This window comes from Cryptomeria japonica, chromosome 1, assembly GCF_030272615.1.
Source record: "Cryptomeria japonica chromosome 1, Sugi_1.0, whole genome shotgun sequence".
NCBI classification, from domain to species: Eukaryota; Viridiplantae; Streptophyta; class Pinopsida; order Cupressales; family Cupressaceae; genus Cryptomeria; species Cryptomeria japonica.
The window spans coordinates 614285568-614311656 of record NC_081405.1 but is presented as its reverse complement, the minus strand read 5'-3'; the positions used below and the strand labels follow the sequence as shown (position 1 = coordinate 614311656).

General features: G+C 36.6%; 1 protein-coding gene across 3 annotated transcripts in view; it reads left to right on the top strand.

The window, feature by feature from the left end:
• The first annotated feature begins 267 nt into the window (after window positions 1-267).
• LOC131049407 (receptor-like protein 4) overlaps window positions 268-26089 on the top strand; it is an 85961-nt gene continuing 60139 nt past the window's right edge. The window contains exons 1-4 of one of the 3 annotated variants that reach the window (XM_057983457.2): window positions 268-704; window positions 3695-4738; window positions 5052-5202; window positions 23113-23184. In XM_057983457.2, the coding sequence (XP_057839440.2) occupies window positions 638-704; window positions 3695-4738; window positions 5052-5202; window positions 23113-23184 (1334 nt within the window). In that variant the 5' untranslated portion in view covers window positions 268-637. The remainder of the gene's footprint in view (window positions 705-3694; window positions 4739-5051; window positions 5203-23112; window positions 23185-26089) is intronic. The other 2 variants (XM_057983456.2, XM_057983455.2) reach the window with 2 other exon arrangements.

Below are 26089 nucleotides of genomic sequence, written 5' to 3'. Positions count from 1 at the left end.
TTATTTTATCTTTTTAAAAATTCATATAAATTAATAATTGCCTTTTCAATTAATTTTATTTATCCCCACAATAAAACTATCTTAAATTTAAATAACATTTATCAAAATCGAAATACTTAAATACCATAATATACGTGCGTGCAACAGAAACTAATAGTAATAATTAATAAGTTATTTAAATTAATACAGCACTTTTAATATTTAGTGCTATATTGTTTGACGGCTGGCCCACTAATCTGACTTATATGTTCGAAGACAAAAATGGCATGAAAGCGAAAACTTCTGGTCATGACACCGCCAGTCACGGCGGGGAGCAACCACTACACTACGGCAGTTGAGCTTCACACACTAACTCGTATAATATTTATGCATTGACTCACAAAACTCATGACTGTACAGACGTCGCGAGTTCGAAATCCCTAGAATGCCGCTGTAGATGAATGGCAATGATATTAGGATTGATTATTATTATGAAACCCGGAGATCCGAAACCCTCAGACACGTTAGCTTCCTCGCAAGCTTGATGTACATACGATTTGAGGACAGAGATAAAACATATCGAGTTTATTTGTTGTGAATTTGTGCTCTGGATTTCTATCAAGTGTGATTTGGAGTTGGTTTACAGTCGTCGAAGTCAATGGCGCTTCTTGTTTGGCTCTGTTTGGCTTGTCTTTGTGCTGTCGTTTACGGTCAATATCCATTCGGTAAGGATTATCTTGCATTTATATTTATTTTCAAACTAAGTCCTCTGAAGTTAAATTCTGAGAATGTAAGTTGAATCTGTGATGATGATTGTGAATCGGGAACATAAATGCACTTCAATTTGAAAATTTTTAGCTGAATGAGGGAAAATGACACAGAAAAAAATGAATTGAAAATATGCTTTTAAAATAATAAATGTACATTATACTCTTAATTTTAAGAATGCAGCTCGAATCTGTGGAAATGTCTACGAAAAGATTAAAGGAAAAGACATGTTGTAAACGGTAATGGATATGATACTCATAGATGCGAGGTGAATATATGAAAATTGACCGGAAAAAGATGAATTCAAAGTGTTTTGTAAAAGGGAAGGCACTTTATTCTTCGATTCCTTGTTTAATGATTTACGTCCCTGGAAAGTTCTTCAGCCGTTCCCTTTTTAAATCCTTTGAATCTTTTTTAACAATGCAATGGAATCTGTAAAAATGTATAGGATATAAGAAATGCAGAGGAAATTTCCTTTTTTGAAACTGTGTTTTAATATAGTCACGCGAAATCTGTGAAATGAAGTCAAAGATGAAGTGAAAGAATATCGATAAATTTGCTCTATACCCTTAATCTCTGCGTTTAATCTACCTATTTATACTGGCAGTTCTCCAATTGTGTATTTATTTGTTTCAATTTGAAATTTAGAAGAAAACGCTGAATGACTGTAGTCAGTAATCTAGAAAAAGGAATTTAAATATAGACTAGGCTGATTTTGTATGCTGTTTTAATACCCAGTCAATTTATAATATTTTGACGCCTGAAAATTCGTTTGATTTGTGTTTCTTTAAATTGAAAGTGTGAAAATATAGAGGATCTGTTCTGATCTCTGCTTAATTTAAAACTGTAGTACTGCGGATATTCATTTTATCTGTGTTTTTGTAAATTAAGAAGCTCAACTGATTCAAAATGTGGAGGATGTGCTTGGAGTCCAGTACGTTCCGAATTTCTTAGTTTTGTTAAATTTTTCAATTGAAAAAAGGAAAAAAAATGCCGGATAGCCTGTTGTCTGGATTGCAGGAAACAGAACTTTAATATCAATTAGGTGATTTCTAATGATGGTTTTTATATTTTTTTCGAGTCCAAAATATGATTAATGTGCTGTTTTAAAAAATTTCCGAGTCCAAGAGATTGACTGACTTATGTTCATATAAACTGGAAGGGTAAAAATGCGTAGATTCTGCTCCGATAGATGTCCTTTCTACTGGAAAGTTATTAGTGTTGTTGTCTTTTGTAAATTCAAAAGTAGAAGAAAATGCTGAAGAACATGTAGTTAGGAATGCAGTAAGTAGAGATTTGCTACCCGCTAGGTTGATTTTGAATGCTTCTTATTTTTGGTTAACTTATAATTTTTTTGATCAGAAAATTTGTTTGAATTATATTGAAACTGCAATGAAAGTGCAAAGGAACATGGCTTTATTGTCGGGTTAGGCCTAGAAATTTGCGACAATGATTAGATTTAAGAGTCAAAACTTTTTCAAAGAAGAATGTAACAGAGGCACAGAACAAGTTTTTAATTAGCTGCCACAAAATTTTAGATCTCACCATGTTAGATTATGTTTCAGTAAGAGTACACACGCTACTTATCATGCATAGCATGTATGCATATCTTAATTTTTCCTAGGACAATATTGCCTGAGTCTTGAGAGTAGTTATTTGGCTTTCCTTCACTGAGTTATTCGCACTAGTGCTCGAGTTGTTTCTGTTTGACTGTATTAGGCAATGGTCCCATGGAGGGTGGTTCTGAGATTTGCTCAACATGCTTTGCAAGTTTATGATCCTTTCATAGGAAAATAGCTTGCTGAAATGAGAGATTTTGAGGCCTGCCACACGCTACAAATTTTGAGGATTTTGCCATTTGAATTATCACTAACTCGTTTGAAGGGAAATTCTGGAAGCACTCCACTCCTAAATCCTCATGTCTTCATCCCAGAAACCAGTCCCAAAACGTGTCAACAACATGAAAATCTTAAAAGGGCTTAACATCATTGAAAGATTTTGGCTACAAACTCTCATAAGTGTCACTGCAAACATTCCGCCTCATTCCCTTTCAGGAATTGCTAGAAATTTCTTTCCTAAATAGTGATTGCATTGGTCTTTTTGGGAAAAGATTCTACTTTTTTGCATTTCCTGGAATAATCACATTTAACAGGTACTCGGTTGCAGTGTTAAACATTATGGAATGACAGGAATGTGATTGCTTTCACCATCTGTGACATGATACTCTCCCTGTGGTGACATTGCTTCCTGAATCTACCGCAATTTACAAATAAGAGAAGTGATTGAGGTGGTAATTAGTCACATATTTCTAATCAACATCTTTCTAACATGCATCAACTGGATTGCCTTTGCTAACTTATTTACAGAAAAATTTCAGCATGGGAAGTTTACCATTTTACATAGCTAGCTAAGAGTACACTGTAATTGAAAGTTTGTTGTCACTTAATTTGCTGTGGAAAGCCACCTTGTGTTTATTTAGATTTTTTACAATCCCGTCAGGAGAACTAGTACAGAAGCACTGTCTTTAGATCTCAAATTGTAGAAATCTCTGTGGGTCCATCTGCAATCTTGATACAGATGTCTGTTTCACTTTTAATGTCCATAAGAATTCATCTTTGGCAAAAGTAAATAAATATAAATGTGCCAATGTTAATGAGATAAAATTGTGCAAGTTTTTTTTTGGCTTGAAATCTATGGAAGTGATTATTTAATAGACTTCATGGCAGATTTTTATTATTGGTTAAACTGATCCAACTGTTGTGGTGCTGTCTGAAGGTAGGAAATTTCTGTAACTATTACTGATAGCCCAAGTGACTAATGTCGGAAATACAGTCATTCTAAATTACTGTAATAGAGGTCGAAAATAGTAGCAGAGCTTTGAATTTGAGTTATTGTTTTGCATTCTTGCAGAACCCTGAAATTTGTGTGTTACTTGGAATTCTTACAGATACTGTGTTACGGATTGATTGTGGCGGATACAATAATTTCACAAGCAAATTCAATCTGTCATGGATGTCAGATAGGTTCTTTACTGGAGGTGCACCAGGATTAGTTTCAGAACCTCACAATTTTGTTCAAGAGCAGGAGAGAACGTTGCGGTTCTTTCCTATTGCAATGGGCAAAAAAAATTGCTATATAGTCAATGTTCCTGATGGCCGATATTACATACGGACATTCTTTGTATACGACAATTATGACAGTAGGAAACACAGTCCAAGCTTTGAAGTCTCAGTGGAGGGAACTCTTGTCTTCAGTTGGAGATCACCCTGGTTAGAGGAAAATGCCAAGTTTGGTGCTTACTCGGATCTTTTTGCTTTTATAAAAGATGGTGAAGCTACAGTATGCCTGTATAGCATTGCTACAGATGCCCCTGTTATTGGATCATTGGAAATCATTCAGGTTGATCCATTGTCTTATGCTTCACCCTCAATTGGTAAGGATGTCATCTTGGTGAATTATGGCCGCTTGACATGTGGCTCTCCTTCATTTGGTCCAGGTTTTAGTAATGATACAGATAATTTTGGGCGTGCCTGGCAATCGGACATTAATTTTGTTAATAGCCTCGATGGAAGAAAGGTTTTGTCAACCCAGAATCTAATAAAGAGTACCAATCAAGCTCATGACTATTTCCCAGTTCATTTGTATCAAACTGCTCGTACATTGATTTCTAATGGACACTTGGAGTATCATTTACCTGTTGATACAAGGTTGGACTACATGCTTTGGTTTCACTTTGCAGAGATTGATCCAAGTATTAATGCTGCTGGGCAGCGAGTGTTTGACATTATAATCAATGACATAAACCTACACCAGATAGATATCTTCAAGGAAGTAGGAAGCTTCACTGCATTTCGTTGGCAGCACATTGCTCACAACTTAACCAAACCAACAATAAGCATAAAGTTGGTACCTGTTACTGGAACTCCAGTAATCAGTGGTCTTGAGAACTATGCATTGATTTCCATGGATCTTGCAACTGAAACACCAGAAGGTAAGTTGGGATTCAAGTTTCTTACACAGATAGCCAGATAGGCAGATACAAATAAAGGAGAAAACAATATGTTTCATACTAAAAGTTGGATATTATTTTGGTAAGTAGTCATTTCATAAAAGGTGCTAGACTTGATCTTAGATTTTCCTTACACTGGTAGGTTTGCACAATTAGGATAGATTCAAGCAAGTTTCATGCATGACATTGGTATCTCTATGACACATGTAGGAAGAGGCAAACAAAATTCTATTAGTTTGTTTTTCTTTTATAGCTTCTGTATTGTAGCTTAAGGAGTTGGAGTTACTATTTGCAGTTGTAGCTATGAGAGCATTGAAAGAATCTTTTCAAATTCCTGATCGAATGGGATGGAATGGAGATCCATGTGCTCCTTCTACATGGGATGCATGGGAAGGTGTGACATGTAATTATAATAAAGATAGCTCAGCTCTTGTTATAACTCACTTGTAAGTTTCAATCTATTCTTCTTATTTGATTCTTTCTTATTTTCCACAATTTCTTTGCAATAGAATATATGCTACTGAGCAAAGATTCAGTTTCAGGGTTGACATTGCTTGCAGCATATAACTTGTTTGAAGGATGTTAAGGTTCATAGTTTCAACAATGAATCAAAATGGGCTATAGTTATAAGACTTAATGTAAATAACACATTACAAAGCTTCTTATTCTTTTACATACCTTAAATTTCTTGTTTCAAATGCTATTCCTTTGTGTGAGTACATGTAGCTTCATAAGCTAATAATCCAACCACAACATAAATGTATTATTGATGCATGACAAGTTCCTAAGGGAAAATGGGAGTGTTAGAACAGACAGCCATTTTAGTGTGCCTTTGGAGACACCACCCTTGGGACTCCCTCATATTGATAGCCTGCAAACCTCTACCTATTTCATCTTTTTCTGTATTTCATATCATGCAATATTTGGAAGAGTGCCAATATAGAAACTTTATCTATTTTGTGCCTTGGAGCCCTCATCTTCTGTATCCATCCCACTTCATCAGTGAATGATATTTCCTTTATGATCTTTCCTAATTGACAAGGTAGGCAATGGTCCATGTTCTTGGTCTGGTAAACTTATATAATGGTTACATAGGGAAAATGCTAACTAAGCCTCACTTCCTCATCCACTTGACTAGCAGGAAAGATACAACATAGCATAACTATCAAAGTGGGAGCAATGGATCTGGAATCAGGATGGTCTTATATAAGGATCATAGTGTGTCTTTAATCAGTCCCTCACACAGACTTAAAGAGCTATAGTGAAATGTCCTATATATATATATATCTTGTTCTCAGGTTATAGATCAATTAGAAATTAAGTACCACTGCTAACTTTCCCCTGGTCTACATATCACTGGTTAGACCCTTAAACATAATAGTAGAGTTGTAGATCTGAAAGAAAGTACTTAGATTTGGCAAATATCAATCATCAATTTTCAGAATGACCCAAAAGTTCAATATATAAATCTGTGATAATCCACCAGCATTTAATATAAACTAATTCAAAGCGACCTTACAGATCAAATGTACAACACAACACAGTCCCTGAAACTGCAAATTTTAGGTAGAGATCAGAATGACTGGCAAACTCATGTTTAGTGGATATATATGACACAGTAATGATCTGAGCCTCCCAGATTAGGAAATAGCCTGGCGTGTCTAGGTATATCCCTTCACTCAGGTTACGGTCAGCCAAGTCTCCTTCACTTTGAATTTATTCACTCTCCTCAATGGGTAAATTTCGGCTGTAACAACCCCTCTATACTGTACACAATCAGATCTAGAGCATTTGGGCTTGGTTGAGTGAATACACCTGGATCTGCAGGTTATGCCTGGTGAATGGTGGTTGTAAGGGTTCTATGTTGCATCCAATGCTTGGTGGACTGCACACCTTCAATTGACTGCTCAACAAGGGTTCTCTATTGCTCTGATTGCTTGGTGGACTTCACAACTTCAGCAGATTGCCCATCGTTTTAGCAGCATTTAGACGATTTACCTTAGATCTGACCCGCAACTGTTATCTAGCCTATAGCTGGTATAGACAGGTCTGCATTTAAGACGAAACTCAAAGTTAGCTTTACCCTGTGGTCAAGGTCAGTTGTTGGCAATAACAATGAGTGGAGGAGTTCCATCCTCATCTCATAAAACTCAACTCATGCAGTTTTTATCCTTGGCCAAGTCATTAAAAAAATGTAAAATAGAAGTAGAATTCCAGGATTTCATACCATCAATAATGAAAAGAAACTTGTAGATATGCTTTTGCATTTTAGGGTCCTTGGGTCACTTTTTGGCGGTAAGTCTTATATATATTAAAAAAGCACTTTTTAATTAAGGGCATTGAAGGTCACCTAGAAAAGAAGGTAGATGACAGTCCTCCCTTCCCCAAATTGCTTGCCCACAAGTAATTTCAAACTTTGATGCTCAAATATTTCCACTCCTTCCCATGTGGTGTCCTCGAGTGGAAGATTCTTCCATTTCACCAAGTACTCTAGAATGACCTTGTTTCTTAGTCTATTCTATCTCATGTCGATCATAGCTTTGGGCTTCAAGATCAATTTTCCTTCATCATCAAATGGTGTTAGTTCAAACAAACATGCGACCTGCTCTCTAAAAGCCTTGTTAAGGCATGACATATGAAAAGCATTGTTAGTCCTACTATTTTCTAGAAGTTCTAGCTCATAGGCAACCTCATCTATTCTCAAATTGCCTATAAGAGTGTAACCTCAAAAAAACAATGTTTCCCACCTCAAAAGTTCTCTCTTATCCTTGGTGATCGGCATACCGTTTGCTGATTTTGGGCCTGCTATAGGTTCTCCTTGAGTGCATTCAAGATATCGAGACTTTGCTGTACCAAATATCTAGTTTTAGTAATTCTACTATTTGAAAGAAATTATAATCAAATCCTTGAGTGAACATGCATCATAACCATATAGTGCCTTGAAGGGAATCATACCAATAGACATATGATGAGTGGAGTTGTAGCAATAATCGGCAAGGTGGAACCACTTAACCCATGTTGTTTGTTGTCCCCAAACATAATTCTTCAAATACCTTTCAGCCAATCTCTATTTGTCCATCTGTTTGAGGGTGATAACTACTACGTGGAGTCAATTATGTATTTGGCAACTGAAAGAGTACTTGCAAAAACAAACTAATGAATTTGTTGTCTGTATCACTCACAATATTCTTGGTAACCTATGTAGTCGAAATACCTCTCTAAAAAACAAATCAGCCAGTTTTGGAACCTTGTATTTTGAAGATATAACTTAAAAATGAGCATACTTGTGAGTCTATCTACTACCACAAAGATGCAATTCTTATGTTGTACTTTTGGAAGATCTGTGGAAAAATCCATGGAAATGCTCTCCCATTTCTGATTTGGAATGGGTAAAGGCTGCAACAAACCAGCTAGAAATACATGCTGTACTTTTCTTCTAGTGACAACCAAACACTCCTTAACATGCATCAGAACATTACCCTTGAGTCCCTTACATGAAAAATGCTTTCTTACTTGCTTGCATGTCTTATATTAACCTGGATGATCAGACAGTGATGTGTCATGAAATGTCCTCAATACTTTTTCCTTTATCTTTGATTTTGGAACAAGATACACTCGGTCCTTATAAACGATGAGCTCATCAACCACCTTCTACCTATCACCTTGTAGCTCGCCATCCGAAATGTCGATAGCAAATATGTCCTCGGGATACTCAACTATTATAGAAACCTTCCAACTAGCAGATATATTAGTTATGGAACACAAATAAGTCTTCCCAGATAACACATCAGCCCCAACATTATTCTTTTCTTTAATATACTCAATGTCAAAATTATAGGCCTGTAGCTTACTTACCCATTTTTGTTGTCTATCATTCAAATCCTTCTAATTGAGAAAGAACTTCAAACTATTATGATATATTTTCAGCACAAATTTTTCCCAAACCAAGTATTGCTTAAACTTGGCTAGTACATGTATGATGGCTAGCATCTCTTTGTCATAGATAGAAAAACTCCTTTCTAACTCCTAGAGCTTCCTATTTTCAACTGCTATGGGCTGTTTCTTTTGCATCAAAACTACTACAATCCTATCTTCTAAAGCATCACACTCTGAAACAAAAGGAAGTGAAAAATCTAGAATAGCCAAAATAGAACATGAACTCATTACCTCCTCGAGCTTATCAAAAGCTCTTTGTGCTAAATCACTGCAAGAGAAGGCTCTCTTATTTGTCAAATCTGTCAATGGGGATGCTAACTTTGAAAATCCGTTGACAAAGCTCTTGTACTAGCTGCAGAGATCAAAAAACCTTCTCAAATGTTTTATATTCTTAGGTGGAGGCCAATCCGCGTTTGCCTTAATTATAATGTCCCCATTTGTAAATGCACTAGTTTTTGTCCTAAATTCACAAATTTTATTCAAGAGATGTAAGATGGTTAGAGGTATAACTTTACCAATTAGATCTTGATTGAGACCCCTTCATCATGTTTGATATAAGATCAAATTTTCCTACAAGGGTTAGGAACATTATCTTAATCATCATTGTAGTTTACATAATGTGCATGTGGATTCCTTTTAGGTTCTTCCCAACGACTCATCCACACTATGAAGCTCATCAGAGATCATACAAGGTGCCTTGAGCCTATCCATCAAGTTCAAGGGCCTGGTTGTACATCCGTCATTCAGCCTCCTAGCTTAACTCGAATGGACTATTCGGCTAATTGCTTTCCTTATATGCCCACATCTCCCCTCCATAATGGAACGGTAGATTGGCTGAATCTTTACAGGGATCTTCCTCGTCATTAATTATGCACACATACATATACATATATATTATTAATAGAAATATATAAATATATATATTAACAATAATATGCTAATTACATCCATTGCTATATGGATGATGGAATAGCAAATCAGTAAGATTATGATCCGTGCATTATGCATCAGATCCAACACTCATGCAATGCAAAGGGACTGCATGCTGAATATTATTTATTTATTCAGATTTCTACTTGATCTCATTTCTCTTCATTTAAATCTGCATATTCTTCTAACATGATCTGCTATGATAAATCTTGCTCCAGATCTGCCCTAGATCTGCCTTAATTCTCTATGATGCTCCCTTTTTTCATACCTCTCATGCTTCTCCCTTTTTATATCTTCATATTCTATGAAGTGACATACCCCTTTGAATTTAAGCATCTCGAATGAGACATGACTTTTTACAAAACATATCTCTTCATCAACACAAATCAACTTTAATATCCCTTAAAACTGATTGCACCTTTCCTCCTTTTCTTAATGAATGCTTTTCACACTTAATAATTACTTTATGCACCTTTGCAATCAATCGCACCTTCTTGAAAGGAATAACTAATGTAATTTTGTGTAATATAACCATTGTTTTTAACTACTTCGAATTCACTACAGATCGCTGTCGAAGTGTTAATGTCTGCTCATCAATGATTACTTTTATAAGATATTGATTGCTGTAGTTTTATTGTACCAATCACTCTTGATTCCTGTTGGTGTGTTTTTTATGCACGCGCAACTCAGAATAAAATACCTAGAGATATCCTTTTCTCTCTTGATCAAAATCTTCTATGCTAAACAGATGGACTATGTGATCACAAAGATGACTCTAAGGTTCCAGATTCATGCAGATAGTCTCAGTTGGTTCGTTGTGATATGCCGGTAATCTCAAGGGGGACTTAACAATTGTTCGATGAGCCAATCAATCAAAGGATTCTACTAATTGCTGACACTTGTAACTTTCTCTTCTTTTTTGGAATGATTTTCAATAAGTTCAATGTCAATCCTACTTCTATTTGGACTTGGAAAAAAAAGGCAAAAGGGTGAGGGTTTAGGAAGATAATTCTAATCCTAACCTAATCCTATGAACTCAGGAGATTGAGATTGCAAATGTGGAATTCAAAACCAATTCTTGCTTCACCAAATTCAACAACTACGCAAGAATGGTGCAATCTTCTAAGGAATTCAAAAGATTTTCATATCACTCATATTCACCAACATTTTGAACAATGAATGTAGTGATAGAAGTTAAGTTTCATTTATTGGTTTAGGCTAACTTTGCACGATAATTGAAAATCATCCAATTATCAAAAGTATGAACACATCATTCCACATTGAGCAATTCCATCAAATCCTTCATTCAATCTAATAACTTGAAAATAAATCTTACTCTATTGAGAGCTGAGAAACTATGCTAACATGCAAAAGTAAACAAATTTCACCAATAATTGAACAATGAATTATGCCTTGGCACTTAAGAAGTATCACTACAACAATTTCTCATAAATCTCTCCATTTACAAATGAGAGGAGGAGGGTTTATATAGACACCCCATTACAAAGCAATGGCCCAGATTGATCCAAGATTAATGGCCAAGATTAAACACAAAACTTAATTAGGGCAAACTAGCAGAGTTATCCAAATTGGACCAATGAGAAAATTACAATGCTTTGGATAACCAATGAGAAAATAGGAGTCATTTAATATCTTCCACTTGTTGAGTCTGGTTCATTGTACTTGGACATGTCTGACTTGGAACCCTTGGATTGGCTGATTGATGACTAGGATGCCACCTTAGCTTGCCTTGCAGACTTGATTTCCATCATGAAGAAGTATTGATACCTTACTCTTGGATTTCTAAAGGAAATTCAGGATGATTAGAACATTTTCTTCATTCTCATTGTATCTTGGTGTGGAATCCTTTGATTTTGGATTTCCAAAAGAAATTCAAGGTCAATGTAAAGCCTTTCATCCTTGTATGACTTAATCTTCTTGAATGTCTTGATGGAGTATAAGTCCTTCTTTGTTCCCTTCTTCTTTGGATTTCATCTTGAAGTGTCAAAGTTGTCCCTCCATGTGTACTTGAAAATCATGAAAATTTTCTAAGTTAAAATCAAAGAGTTTGATGTTTACTTTGAGGGGATTATGAAGGATATTTCTGATTTACCCATGATTTCTGCCATGAATTTCCAGAAATCAGAATGAAAATCAGACTTAGTCAAGTCTGATATTAATGAAATTAGAATCAGAAATAAGACTTAAGAAAAATTTGGAATTTGTGAAATTGAGTCTGATTTTGAAATTTTCTTCCTTCAATTGTAAAAAGCACAAAAAGCAACACTATTTCTTGAAGAATTTGAGGTGAGAAATCATTGTGCAAGTCTGAGAATCAGAACTTTAGACTGAAAGAAGGGAGTCTTGAGGTGCAACATGAACTCGAAACTTTGAAAATCTGCCTTAGAAATTTTTATAAACCTGAAAATATTGAAGAAATTCCTCGAAAGAATTGCTTCCAACTTGGCCTGATTTCCTATTGCACCTGAAATCCACTCTGAAAATCTACTTTGCAACTTGAAAGGGATTTTTCTTAAGAGTTTGAATTCTCAAGTATGAGAGGCAACTTGTGAATAATGAATTGCCAAGGCTATGTTTTTAGAGAGTTCAAACTTGCCTTGCTCTGTTTTTTTTTGTGTTTTAACGAGTTTTGCTTGGAATGAATGTAGTCATGCTTTAGGCCTCACATCGAACTCCTCCTTTTTGTTCTATGTGTTTTAAAACTCACTGGCAATTCTTCCTTGCTTCCTTCTAGAAGCCTTGAGCGAACTTTTTGCTTTAATTGCCTTATCTCCAAACTTGGGCTCAACTCAACCGCTTATGCAGCAAGAGGATCATTACAAACAAAATATCACTCGACCATTTATTCAGCGGGAGGACAGAATTACAAAGATCAAATGTAGGCGACAAGCTAGCCTCTTCCAATTTTTCAGTGGGGTATACTTTACAGTCCAAAAGTGGTTGATAGTACTACTATTCAAGCTTACAAATAAGAGATGCAATGCATAGGAAAGAGAGATTAGGTTGTCCAATACTGCTGAATATCACCAAACTTATCACAATTAACAAACTCAAACCCACCTACAAAGAAATAACACACCAATAAACACTAAGCTGAAATTACAATCTGCTGTCCGCATAACACGCAGAAAACAGCCACTACCAAATTCACTATTATGCTCATAACTCACCCCAAACAACTCGGAATGACACAAAAACGGAAGCAAATGAAAGCTATGACTAAGGCGATGCAACCAAAGACTCAAACCTGGACCACAAACACCACAAACAGCCAGCACGCAACCCAAGGCAGCCAAGAGATGGTACAACCCAGCTAGAAAGTTCGATTTGCTGCCAAACATCAGAAAGTACACCAACAGAAACGCCAAGGTAGAAGATTGGTTGCCCTCTAGATACGCTTCCAACGAGCTATTACCCAGAATGATCGATTGCACAGGCAAGGAGATACAATCAAATCTTCACTTCAGCCACACCAAAAACCAGTAACACTGAAATCCACACCACACACTAAAAACCACACCATCCATTAGAAATCTGAAAATGCACACAGAAAACTTCACCACAATCCCACACTCAGCTAGGTACTATGTTTCAAGTACGAAACTGGCTAAACTAGGGAGCCACAACTTCGAAGCTCAAGTTCACTCACCATTCCAACAGCATAACAATATGATTACTTCAAGATACCCAAATGAGAGGCCAAGCACCTGTATTCATAGATTTTCCCCTCTGAAATTCAAATGCAAATGGCGCTCAAATCCATTTGAAACTCACTTCATTTCATTTTCATGTCCCCTCAAGACATGGCGTCCACTTTACCTAGTCTTCCTAGGCAAAAGTTCGAACTTTTCCTAGGTAAACACTTGGAACATAAAAAAATAATGCAAACATGAAGTGCTATAATATTCTCAACGCCATCAGACTTAGGAAATAATAATAATGACAACAAATATACATCTTTTTCCCTAAGTCGCCCATAATAAAATTAATCAGTTAAATATCTTATAACTTTAATACTGATTGTCATCAAAATCAAGGATGAAACTGAGCAATGAGAACCACTGAATTGAACTGGATCAGAGCCCTGCCCAAGACTGCCAAAAATAGCAATGCTCAAAGTGCCACCTATTAAAAATAGTAAGTCATGAAATGCTGCTCTGAAAAACATGATCTTCGCACCTAGAGAAAGAGCTTGAAAAGATTGGTAAAACTATACCATCCAGTCAGCCAAACCCTAACTTACTAAAAATAGTTAGTTCACACTTCATCGTAGAATCAAATGCATGTTATGCCACCTTGAAGCTCATGAAAAACTTGGAAGGAAACCACAAACAGAATTGAATAATTCCTTCTTGAGAAACCCTAAAAAGCTCGTGCAAAACTCCACAAAAGTAGAAAACCGTAATTCTCATTTCCCAATAGCCTACGGGTCTCCGGAATAGGCCACTGGATCACTGAATGAACATCACCGAGAAGGGGACATTACATAATATATCCTTGTGCAAAGATGATACAAAACATAGTACCAAACCTTCCAAAACAAGAAAGTATGACCACACACACTAGCAAGTAAGTGCCTTTAGATTTTGTAAACCAAAACTTATTTTCTTTGAAGCTCAATGGAAACCCTTGATATGGAGTTCCTCCTCACACCCTTGGCTGGTCTCTCACAATTGCAGATGTGCAAGAACAATGGAGGTTTCGGTCTCCAAGGTCTTCAAAACCCTAAGGTTGATAAGCTACACAAGGAGGCAAAAATAATTATCAGCAAAAACTTCCATAAGAAATGAGTCTCCAATGACCTCTCAAAACCTTTCCTCAAATTGCCCTAATTAGGGTTGAAACCCTAACACCTCAATCAAATTTAATTGCAAGAATAACAAAGATTCTCCAGATGCATCACACTGCAGTTCAAAAGGTTTGGTGAAATCAGGTAAAGCCAAAACAGGGTAGGAACTCATGATCCCCTTAAACTGCTCAAAAACTGTCTGTGCCTTTTCAAACCATTCAAAAGCTCCTTTCCTTGTAAGATCTGTGAGGGGGGTAGCCAACTGAGAATATCCCTTCACAAACCTCCGATAAAAACCACACAGACGCAAAAATCCCTTCAAGTGTGTTATGTTTTCAGGAGGAGGCCAATCAATGATGGCTCTAATCTTTTTAGGGTCCACCTTCACACCACCTGCACTGATAATGTGACCAAGGTAGATCAACTCTTCCATTCCAAACTCACATTTGGACTTCTTGGCGAATAGGGATTCGGTTTCTAGTATGCTTAGCACCTCATCCAAGTGTTGTAAATGCTCCTTCTAAGATTTGGTGAATATGAGTATGTCATCAAAGAATATCAGAACAAACTTCCTCAGCTGTTTCTGGAAGATTCTTTTCATACATGACTGAAATGTGGCGGGTGCATTTGTCAAGCCAAAGGGCATGACTAGGAACTCAAAATGCCCAAAGTGGCATTTGAAAGTGGTCTTCTCCACATCTGAAGCTCTCATCCTAATTTGATGATACCCCGACCTGAGGTCAATCTTAGAGAAGAACACTGCACCATGTAGCTCGTCAATGAGCTCATCAATTATCGGGATAGGATACCGATTCTTGATAGTTTTCTGATTCAGGGCCCTGTAATCCACGCACATGCGCATGGTCCCATCCTTCTTTCTCACCAAAACAACAGTCGAGCAATTCCTGGATTGCTTTCTCAATCTCATCCTTCTGCTTCTTAGAATATCGGTAAGGAGTAGTCATAACTGGCTTAGCTCCTTCTTCAAGATCAATGATGTGTTCGGCAGCTCTCTCAGGGGGTCTGCCAGGAGGTGGGTTCTCAAACACCTTACTTCTCTTGGTTATCAAGGCTTGAATGTCTTTAGGATAGTTTCGATTTTCTTTTAGTGGTTCTGAGGGCATAACCATGACCTTACTTCTATCCGTGATCATTGCTTGAATGTCTGTGGAATAGCTATCCTTATCTACCAATGGATTTGAAGGCATTATCAAATACTCTGCTGCCCACTCCACCTGGTTATGGTGGATCAGCGTCTCCATCCTTTTCAAAGATACAACTCTAAGTCCACCATGCGACGTTCCTCTCAATACTACCTTCTTCCCGTCAGACATGAATTTCAGCTCCATGGTTTGCAAGTTTTGTGTGATCTCACCAAGAGATCTTAGCCATTGAATCCCGAGGACTGCATCATCAGTCCCACCAATGCTAACTACAAAGAAATCATCTCTGATTTCATGATTCCCCAACTTCAGAGACATGTTGGAAATCATCCGGTTGCAGGATATAGTGGAGCCATCTACTACCATGACTTTGAAGCCTTCAACTTCCTCTGCCACTAGTCCCCTCTTAGCAACAATCCTTTCATCAATGAAATTGTGTGTCGCTCCTGTGTCAATGAGAGCAATGGCACGATGCTCTCCAATCACACCCCGAACTCTAAAGGACTCATTCTTGTGAATGCTCGAGAGTTGAGCAACCACTCCTCTATCTTCTGACCTAATTTCAGGTCCTTTAGGAGCCTCTTCATACTCGTTGTCTTCAACTTCAGTTTGCTGTTCTGAAATTTCAGAATCTGATCCATCCGTAGAATAGCACTCCATTTGATGCAAATTGTCCTTTCCATGACACTTATGTCCGGGGGCCCAAGGTTCTTTGCAAGAATAACAAAGATTCTTCCTTCGAAGCTCTTGATGAGTCTTTGGGATAGGCCAATGGACCACTGATTACTCCTCACTGAGAAGGGGACATTACAATGGCCCATTTCGATTTAGCTGCATAATTTTAAGTTAGTCTACATCAACATATATGCTATGAGTAATGGTTCACAAATATCCATCTCTCGTGAACTTGAATGGTCCACTTTGTACTTATTGCATTTGCTGGATGCTTATAGGAGTGAAGCATTGGAACTGCGTTAGTGGTCACCCATCCTAGCACTACTTTGGCACTTGGTAGTCACCCATCCCAATATTACTCCATTTTAGGATGCATAACTGTGGAGTTTCCCCACAATCAAGCCTAATGTAATTTGACTTTAAACTATGCAATTAAATCCCAAAAGTTCATCACATAATTTGATATTACGGAAAAACTACTTGTATAAAAATGTATACACTAGGTAGCTCTATAGTACATGGTTTATAAAGAACCCATCTCTTATGAGCATGAATGGCACACTTAGCATTCATTACATCTAGGTGATCCTGACCTGGGTGAAGCACTAAGATTTCATACAGGGTTACAGTAGTGATGTTGAGTTACCCTTTGCGATTATATGAATAATTATATGTTATTCCACCTTGGAGCTAACTCTTTAGGTACCTCTACTATTTTATATTATTATGTGCCTCATCCATATATTTGTCTTCCCTTAAGGTATTCACTTAGTTTGGTGTGTAGTATGCATGTCTATTGCATGGTTAATGCATTTTGAGCTCTGTGATGCTTTCTTTGGGGTTTGTAAGGAGATTTTAGTTGAGCGATGGAGGAGAATCCAAAACCTTGGAGAGTTTCAATTTAGCCTTGAACCTTAGCTCTGTACTTAGTCTGTTGGTTGAAAATTTTGTACACCTAGGAAGATGTGCAAAATTGTGGTTTCAACCATGACATGTGAGTTAAAAACTATCCTAATTTAAGGAAAGGCTCCCCCTTTTCTGCTATCACTAACAAAACACTTATCCAACTCGGGTGGGATTGTAAAATACCTGACTAGAACTGATTATAGATAGATATGCAAACTGTAAAATTCTTATCAAACGCTGAATGTTGGCAATGTGCATTTCCAGATTTGTATTGGTTTCAATAGTTTGTGTGTGATTTCCTTTTAATAATAAAGTCTTGCAATTCATAATTAACCATCTAACTTATTGTCAACAGTGCAGATATTGTTCATATTCAATATTTAGTCATTGTATTAATTCAAAATTTAATCACTGCGTTATTTGAACAAACACTTTAATCACATCATTTATTTAGGCTTTCCTGTGTGCACCTGTGAGTTCGCCTATCTGAGAAATGCCGGATTTGTGATGGTGTTTTCCCTGGATCCCTAACATCTCCTCACAATTGGTAGTGTGATACTCAGAAATCACGAACTCTGAGTATAAACTATCCCCATCGTGGCTCTATCAACCGTTGATTATGCTACGATCACGTGTTCCATGGTTGGAACTTCAACCGGCCGCACCCGTTATGAAATTTACCGCCACACGGCAAATGTGAAATGCCACGTGACACGCTTCCCTCGGTTTTCCATCTCGTCACAGCAATTAGGAAGTGCCAAAAGCGTGGGACTCTTTCTCGGCTTCCTTGTTGTCATGACAAATAGGGGATGCCTGGAGTGTGGGATTCATGTCGGTATTCACAACCTGAGACTCCTTTGCGTGGTTGAGCAGTTCCTATCTGTTCTCGGCAACTGTAGATTCCCGTCTAGCCTTCACTTGTACATGGTAATCAAAACTATCTTGCAGAGCTTCCGGGTGTTGCATGGGCGTTGGACCTGCGTGTGGGACTTGCTCGTGACTTCCTCCAATAGCCAAAACCTTCCTCATGATGGTGTGGTATAGAGATCACGTCTCTATAGTATTAAACTACGATTCCAATAGGCCAGGACAAATTGGCGAAAGGAATTCAATTTCCTACCGTTGATATCCCGTGGATCATCAACCTTCACTGAGTTCTTTTCATAATTCTGCTTTACTCTTTATTCGCCAAGCTTATTTATAAGATACAAATAGGTAAAAAATCCCGTAAGGAACCAACTCCGTAGATTAAATCATTAAATAATAGTTAAGCAACCAATATTTAACGTTAATCTTTATTAAAAAGAACTATTAAAATATATCATGCCTGAAATGATATAATATTAAGGAAGTTCACTTTATTAAAACCAAACTAGGCTTAATTTGACGGTGACTTTGACAGGGACATTACAGGGATAACATCCTTTTCTCTTTTTTCAGAAAAGATGATATTCTTTTCTCTTCCTAGAAAAGAAATGGCAGGTAAGAAAATAAATATAGCAACTTAAGGAACTTTAACAATAACAAGAATGCTTATACAAAAAGGAAGTGAAGTTTCCATGAAAGCTCAAAGTCTTCTATCACTTCCCTGGGACAAGAAAATAGAAACAAAGCTCAGAGTCTTTGCTTTCCACTATCCTATCTACCTTTCCAAAATGATTTAAAAAAGAACAATGTACAACATATAATAGCACAAAGTCTACTGATATGGTTCGCTAGTGAACTACTTCAAATGGGAACAACCACAAGCACAAAGTCTTGCAACTTTTCTTAGTTTTGAACACTAACTACAATAATTTAACCCTCAATGCTTGTAGCACAAAGTCTACAAGAAGTCAAATTAAAGTTCCTTTCAACAACTTTGTTAGAATCTCAAGCAAATGCAATAAAATACCACTATGACATAAGAACACAATGGATATAAGGGTAAGACTTCAACACAGTTCGAAACTCAAAGCCTTCTTGATATTACTTGAGAAAACAATTTACAAGTATGGAGCACAATGTCTTTATGACTCTAAATTTATGTAGAGTTTTCTTGCTTGCTAAAAAGATAAAAAATACAAAGAGCACCCTCCGATATATATAGGGGAGGGTCTGAGAGCAAAAAGTGGGAGAATCCCAACTAACTAAGACTTATTCCACAACTAACTATTACTTATTCCAAATTAAAGTCCTATTGTCTTTCGACTTGTAACTTGTAATTAATTACAAGTTACAAGTTACAAGAATGCAAGTAATGTGACTACTTGCAATTACAACTTTTGACATTACATGCAATTTGTCTAAGGGAAATTACAAATGCATAATTGAAACTAATCTAAGTGTCTGAGACACGACTCTACTTACATCATCCTCTGTCTAAGAGGTCTTCATGCTGCCGCAAGATGCTGGAACTTGAAGTATTCAAGATTGGTGAGGATATTTGTCCAGGAACATCAACTTGCATCATTGATAGTTCTTATGTCCTTTCACCTTTCAACTTGCTTGCCAATGAACTCCAACCTCATCTTCTTGCTCATTTGACCATGAATGGTAATGACAGTGACCTCATGAAGATCAACCATTGAACTTGAAGATAATTAGCATTCTTTGTTGGTCACTCTGACAGTGAAAGTCGCTACTTTTTACCACATAGAGCTGCTATAATGCATTGTAACAATGCATTCCTCCTTCATTTGTCAAGTTCCCTCTTACAATGGCATTGACCTCCACATAAAGGAAAAAAAATATTCCCAACAGTGAAACTAGAACTGTCATCCCTAATTTTAGATAGAACTTGACTTAGTTGTTGTTTTCTGCTTCATGGTTCATGATATTTTGATCCTCTTTGTACATATGACAGCATACTCTTTTCATTTGACATCATTTCTGCCATCAACATATGACAGCACCAGCTTTTGCTTGCTGTCCTCACATGCATTGAAATCCCCTACAATTGGGCCTTTAGGACCCAATTGCGAATATTGATCTTGCAAAGGGAAAATGTGGGGATGAGAGTATGTGGAGACAAGGCGAATTCCAAATATTGGGAGGTGGAATGCGAGTGCAAGTGGATTGCAGCGAACTTGGAATGTGGAAATTGAAGATTGCAATTTAGGGAAAAAAACATTGAAACTTACACTTGTAATTGAGTCTTGGAGACCCGAATGCAAGTAAGCGAGCTTGCAAAATAGGCATGAGCTTGCGATCGGTTGCAAATGAGTGGTGGGGACGAGCTTGTAATAAGAAAACGATGGGGCATAATGGGGAAAAACTTGATACGTAGACTTGCAATCGGGTCTTGGAGACCCGAATCCAAGTAAGCGTGCTTCAAATGATAGATGCAAGCTTGCAATTGGGTCTCCAAGACCTTACTGCAAGTAAAAGAAAATGCAAAGAAGTTTGGGTAGAATCAAGTTTTACAATTATCATCCTTGATTACAAGTGCAAAAGAGTAATAAGGATAAACTTGCAATAAAGAAAGTGTGAGTGATATACTTGCAATCAGGTCTTGGAGGCCTGATTACAAGTTGACAAGAATTGCAAGAAAGGCACAGACTTGCAATCGGGCTTTTGAGACCCGAATGCAAGTAAGTGAGGTTTGCAAGATAGACTCAAACTTGCAATTGGGGTTTTGAAACCCGATTGCAAGTAAGCGCATCGAAATGCTCACATAATAGTGACTTGCAATCAGGTCTTAGAACCCCGATTGCAAGTGCAATTGAACTATGAAGACAAGGAAATGAGCTAGAAGAACATACTAAAAGACCCGATTGCAAGTAAAACAAACTTTATAACAATGAGCTGACTTGTAAACGGGTTTCGAGAATCCGATTGCAAGTAAATATGACATCCAAAAGTCCCTACTTGCAGTGACAGCAAAAGGTTCCTACTTGCAGTGATTGACTCAAAACCCGAAATTGCACAAAAAGCTAGGAAAATGAAAGCAAAAACCAACGAAAACCTGGACATGGATGACAAACACACCCATTGATGATTTGACATTAACAAATACGAGTTTTAAACCTTGTAAAACGTGCCTTAGATAAGAAAACTACGAATTTTGAGTAAAAAATTGTAGGGATTGTCAATTTTTTGAATGTTAAAAAATTGAGACAGCATAGTCTAGAGTTTTAAAAGGACATAGTAATGTCATTGCTTGCCCTGATTGAGGTGGCAGGATTTGGAGGCATAGACTGACTACTATTTGGAGTGCCTGTGATTGCCAAACTTTTGAAAGACCTGATGAGTGTAAGGGTTGCTCCTACCAATCCTTTAATGGATAGCACTTAAGTTGTTAGTATGATTGCACTCCATTTTAAATTTTCTTTTCTATTTTTTGTGTTGTATTAAGTAGGTCTAGATGGCAGAGAAGCAACAGTATGATCATATCTAGGCTTTTGGGAAGAAGCATAGGGCAAGTTGGGGAATCTGTTGCTGCTTTTCAGAGAGGATAAATGGGACTTTAAGCAATAGGAAGCTGAAGAATAGTTACAACCTCCCCTTAGATATGCTTAGCTTTGTTGAGCGAATTACAGTAAAAAATAAATACATTAGTTTCATGGAAGATCTGAGAGGGAAGTCTGCTGAATTCTTATGGCTTGCACTAATATACAACAGAAAGAACCCTTGGTGAATGGATTCTTCAGCAAAAGGTCCCCAGGTAAGTAATGAAAATAAAATTTCCAGAATATGATGGCAGAGCGATTAAAGTGATGCGTACATCCTGCATGAGCTGCATGGAAATTTGTTCTGAAGCATGTGAAGAAAATGAAAGAGAAAAGTAACCTGATTATTATTTTGTCATGAAAATAATATTAAAAAGAATAGTCAAGGAATGGTGAACAGTGTGTTACCTGGTATAGATATAAAACATTCTCATTTAAATTCCTTAAGAGTTAAAAGCTGTTTCAATAGAAAGTTTTTCCCTACAGAAGGAAGGACTTGATTGTTTTCAGCAATGGATTAGCTTGTGTACCTAGCAGTATAATAATTTAGACATAAAATGAAATCCTTGATTTTTCTAGTTTGTATAGTATGACAAGAAAAGTGAAGCAATTTATTTTATGGACAGCCTAAAACCCTATATTTGAAATGTGTTCTTAATGGTTTGACTAAAAACCACGGAGAAAACCCTTTATCAGATAAATACAAAGGAATGCATTAGAAAATATTTGTCCAGATGGACCTTGTATATATTATAGGAATCCATGATTCTTTAAAAAATCAAAGTGCACTAAGGAGTATTCATATAATAATGGTAGTTCTTTTGCAGAGAATATTACTTGGCTAGGATGCCCACAAACGACTCAAAGATCAAATTGTAGCAACAAATAACCTGAGTGGAGAGCTGGCAGATGCACTTGGAGTAATTGAGGATCCAATAAGAATCATGGTTTAAGAAACAACCTACAGAATTAGCAAGAAAAGAATGATAGCAGGATTTTTTCACCAATGACAAAATATAATAGAGTTATGGATAAATTATTTTCTTGAGACTTAGGCCTATATTCTTTTCTTTTTAGGTCAAGCATTCTGGGACTATCCCCAATATATGACTTAAGTTGCTGAAACTAATGTCCTTATGACTACTATGTACTTATGACTACTGTGTACTAACCAATTTCTATGAAATGGGGGTTCTATATGTTTAACCTCAAGAATAGGCAAATGTCTGAATGATCTTAGTTATTTTCTATGTAAACTTTTATCTATGTAGAATTTGTCATCTTTCTTGACGTCAAAATTTGGTTAACTAGACATCTTCAGTCTGTTTACCGTATCATTCTAAGGGCTCAGCAAATGAGGCTTACTGTGAACTTATTATTATCAGTTTCAACTTTCATGCATGCAAGATACTTTTTCATCTATTGTTAATCTCTTTACTTTATAACTGGTTTCTTGATGAAGATTTGTAGTTTTTGACAATGACCAAACTTTTCATTCACTGGCAGGGATCTTGGGAGTCAAGGTTTAAAGGGATTTATTAGTGACAAAATCACCACTCTCTCAAACTTGGTAAGCCTGTAAGTATTCAACTTAACACCTGCTAATCGAGGAAGACATTGCAGTTTTTAATTCTTGCATTATTCTTCACTAGTTTTACCTATGTATGAGCAACTGGATTGTATTGTCTGATTTGGTCTTGTTGTCATAGGACTCATCTTGTAGCCAAAGAGATACAGTCCATGGAATATAAAAGTGGTCTTACCCTTTACATGTGATGCTTTTGGATGCTGCATTATTTGATATTTTCAATGTTTTGCATTGTGTGCATAAATGTGTTTGAGGACGGGACTGCATTCAGCCTACTAGTAGTCACACTTTAATTTAGCACAGAGTTCCAGCTAATGGCCATATAAATTCTGGTCTGAAGTGTAACTTTTGATAACATGATTGGAGGTCTCAGTTTAGCCCACTGATATGGTAGCAGAAAAATTATTCGAAGTATTGGTCACTTACAAGCAATGAAAAAGAGAACTTTTGTGATTACCCATGGAAAAGAGGTTATTGGAATTTTGTAATGAAGTGCTCGTAATAGTAATAAATAATCTTTGTTTGGGTAGGCATGAGTGTAAGTTCTATGGGCATGGCCATTCAGTGCCCGAGCATAGACCATTGAAGAAATATATGGCCTTTTGAATTTTTATCAGATCTCAAGGTTTGTCGCCTACATTTCAAGGATGCTACCAATCTGACTCAAAGAGATTTGATGTCTAATCAATTAAGAAAACATAATTTAGAAGATATGTATGGTAATCAAACTTATAGGATGCAATTTATGGCTTATTTTGATGTACATTACTTTTAATATCTCATTTGTGCCTCCTTTTCCCTCAGAATGCTTCCCTAAGGCTTTGAAAAACCGTCACACTTATCAATCTTTGTATTTTCTTCTGGCTGCTATGAGAAGGCTGGATCACTTCTTGATAACATCTCAAATGAGAAGCTGATTATACTTCTTAGGGTGCTCTCAACCCAGTAGCTTCATTGCTAAAATCTTTTCTAAGTTCCAATATGTTAATCCCTTAGATTTTTGCCTGTTTTTTTATTCATTCTGTCTCGCACAGTGCAGATTTAATGCTTGTTCAGGCTTGGCAGTTATTTGATTGAGACACAGGTTGGGTTTAATATCATAAGTTAAGGCTTATAAATTAGTATCCACAAGTCACTAGTATGATCTATATTAAGTTTTATGGTAGGTTACTGGGCTACATGGTTATGCAGGTTACTCCACGAAACTCCACAAAGATACTGTACTGTGAAAAAAACATCAGAACTCTAACACATGTCTTTTGGTGGTCTGCTGTGGGTGCTTGACACCTGTACCATGTAATGCGGATTAGGTGGGAGTTTTCTGGAGCAAGACATCTAAAAATTAGACATTTTGTTCTACTTCTTCAAGGAGACATTAAATGTATTATTACGAATTCAAGCTCTCCCTGGACTCTCCAGAATTCATGCAACCTATTCTAGTTTTTGCAGTAATTTGAAAGTCCTTAATTATGAGCCCTTTTCTGTGCCTTTACCTTTACGATATGTTTTGCCAGTATATAGCCTCAAGAAACCCGAATCTCCTACCTCAAATTTGTGCTCATATTGATACTGATTTTGTTAGAAGTTATCCTATTTTGAGGCAATTTGATGTTCTTAACTGTTGTTTCAATTTGTGTTCACTCTACTCAATGAAATCACAAACCCTGGCCACTTAGATGTCTTCAAAGGTCAAGGATCATAACTTAAACAACCTTCAATTGTGGCATTCGAAAAAGCTTTATGTTATAAACTATTGTATCAATTTTTTTCGCTCATGATATTTGCTGTTCGCAATATAATTGCTTATGCAATCTATATATCTTTGTTCATTAGACATTTTGTTCTACTTCTTGAAGGAGACATTAAATGTATTGTTACGAATTCAAGCTCTCCCTGGACACTCCAGAATTCATGCAACCTATTCTAGTTTTTGCAGTAATTTGAAAGTCCTTAAATATGAGCCCTTTTCTGTGCCTTTACCTTTACGATATGTTTTGCCAGTATATAGCCTCAAGAAACCCGAATCTCCTACCTCAAATTTGTGCTCATATTGATGCTGATTTTGTTAGAAGTTATCCTATTTTGAGGCAATTTGCTGTTCTTAACTGTTGTTTCAATTTGTGTTCACTCTACTCAATGAAATCACAAACCCTTGCCACTTAGATGTCTTCAAAGGTCAAGGATCATAACTTAAACAACCTTCAATTGTGGCATTCGAAAAAGCTTTATGTTATAAACTATTGTATCAATTTTTTTCGCTCATGATATTTGCTGTTCGCAATATAATTGCTTATGCAATCTATATATCTTTGTTCATTTGTTTGAAGGTGGCAGTGGTATTTGGACAAAAGGTGGCACTGACAAGTTTAAATAACTCCCAAAAATCACAGACAAGTTTTGAATCTCTCTCAGAAAACAATGTTATTTAGGAGCTCTTTAAGTTTATAGATAGCAACTTGTAAGTATTTGGTAGCATCAATTTTTGAGGAATATATAAATTTCTATTTCATAAGGTTCTCTTTAAATATGGAGACAAGCATCTTAGAAGATACACACAGTTAACCTGCATGACAGATGTGGTTTCGGAGCAGATGTCAAACTCCTTGACAAAGCATATACTAATTGTAATTATTTGACATTTCCCTTAGTTATGGCTTGATTATATATGGCGGATCCTCCATCCTGGTTGAGAATGACCTGGAAACAAGAAGCAAATCTTTGCTAGGTCACAAACTTAGACCTTTATAATGTGCTATATCTAGGCTTGAGCATACTGAATTATGAATGGTCACTAATTTGTATAATCTAAAACTTTATTTAATTTGTATTTTAATTTGTCTAGAGTCAGGAGGCCAATGTAAACTTCCTTCCTGGTTTTATTGAAAAACAGAAAGG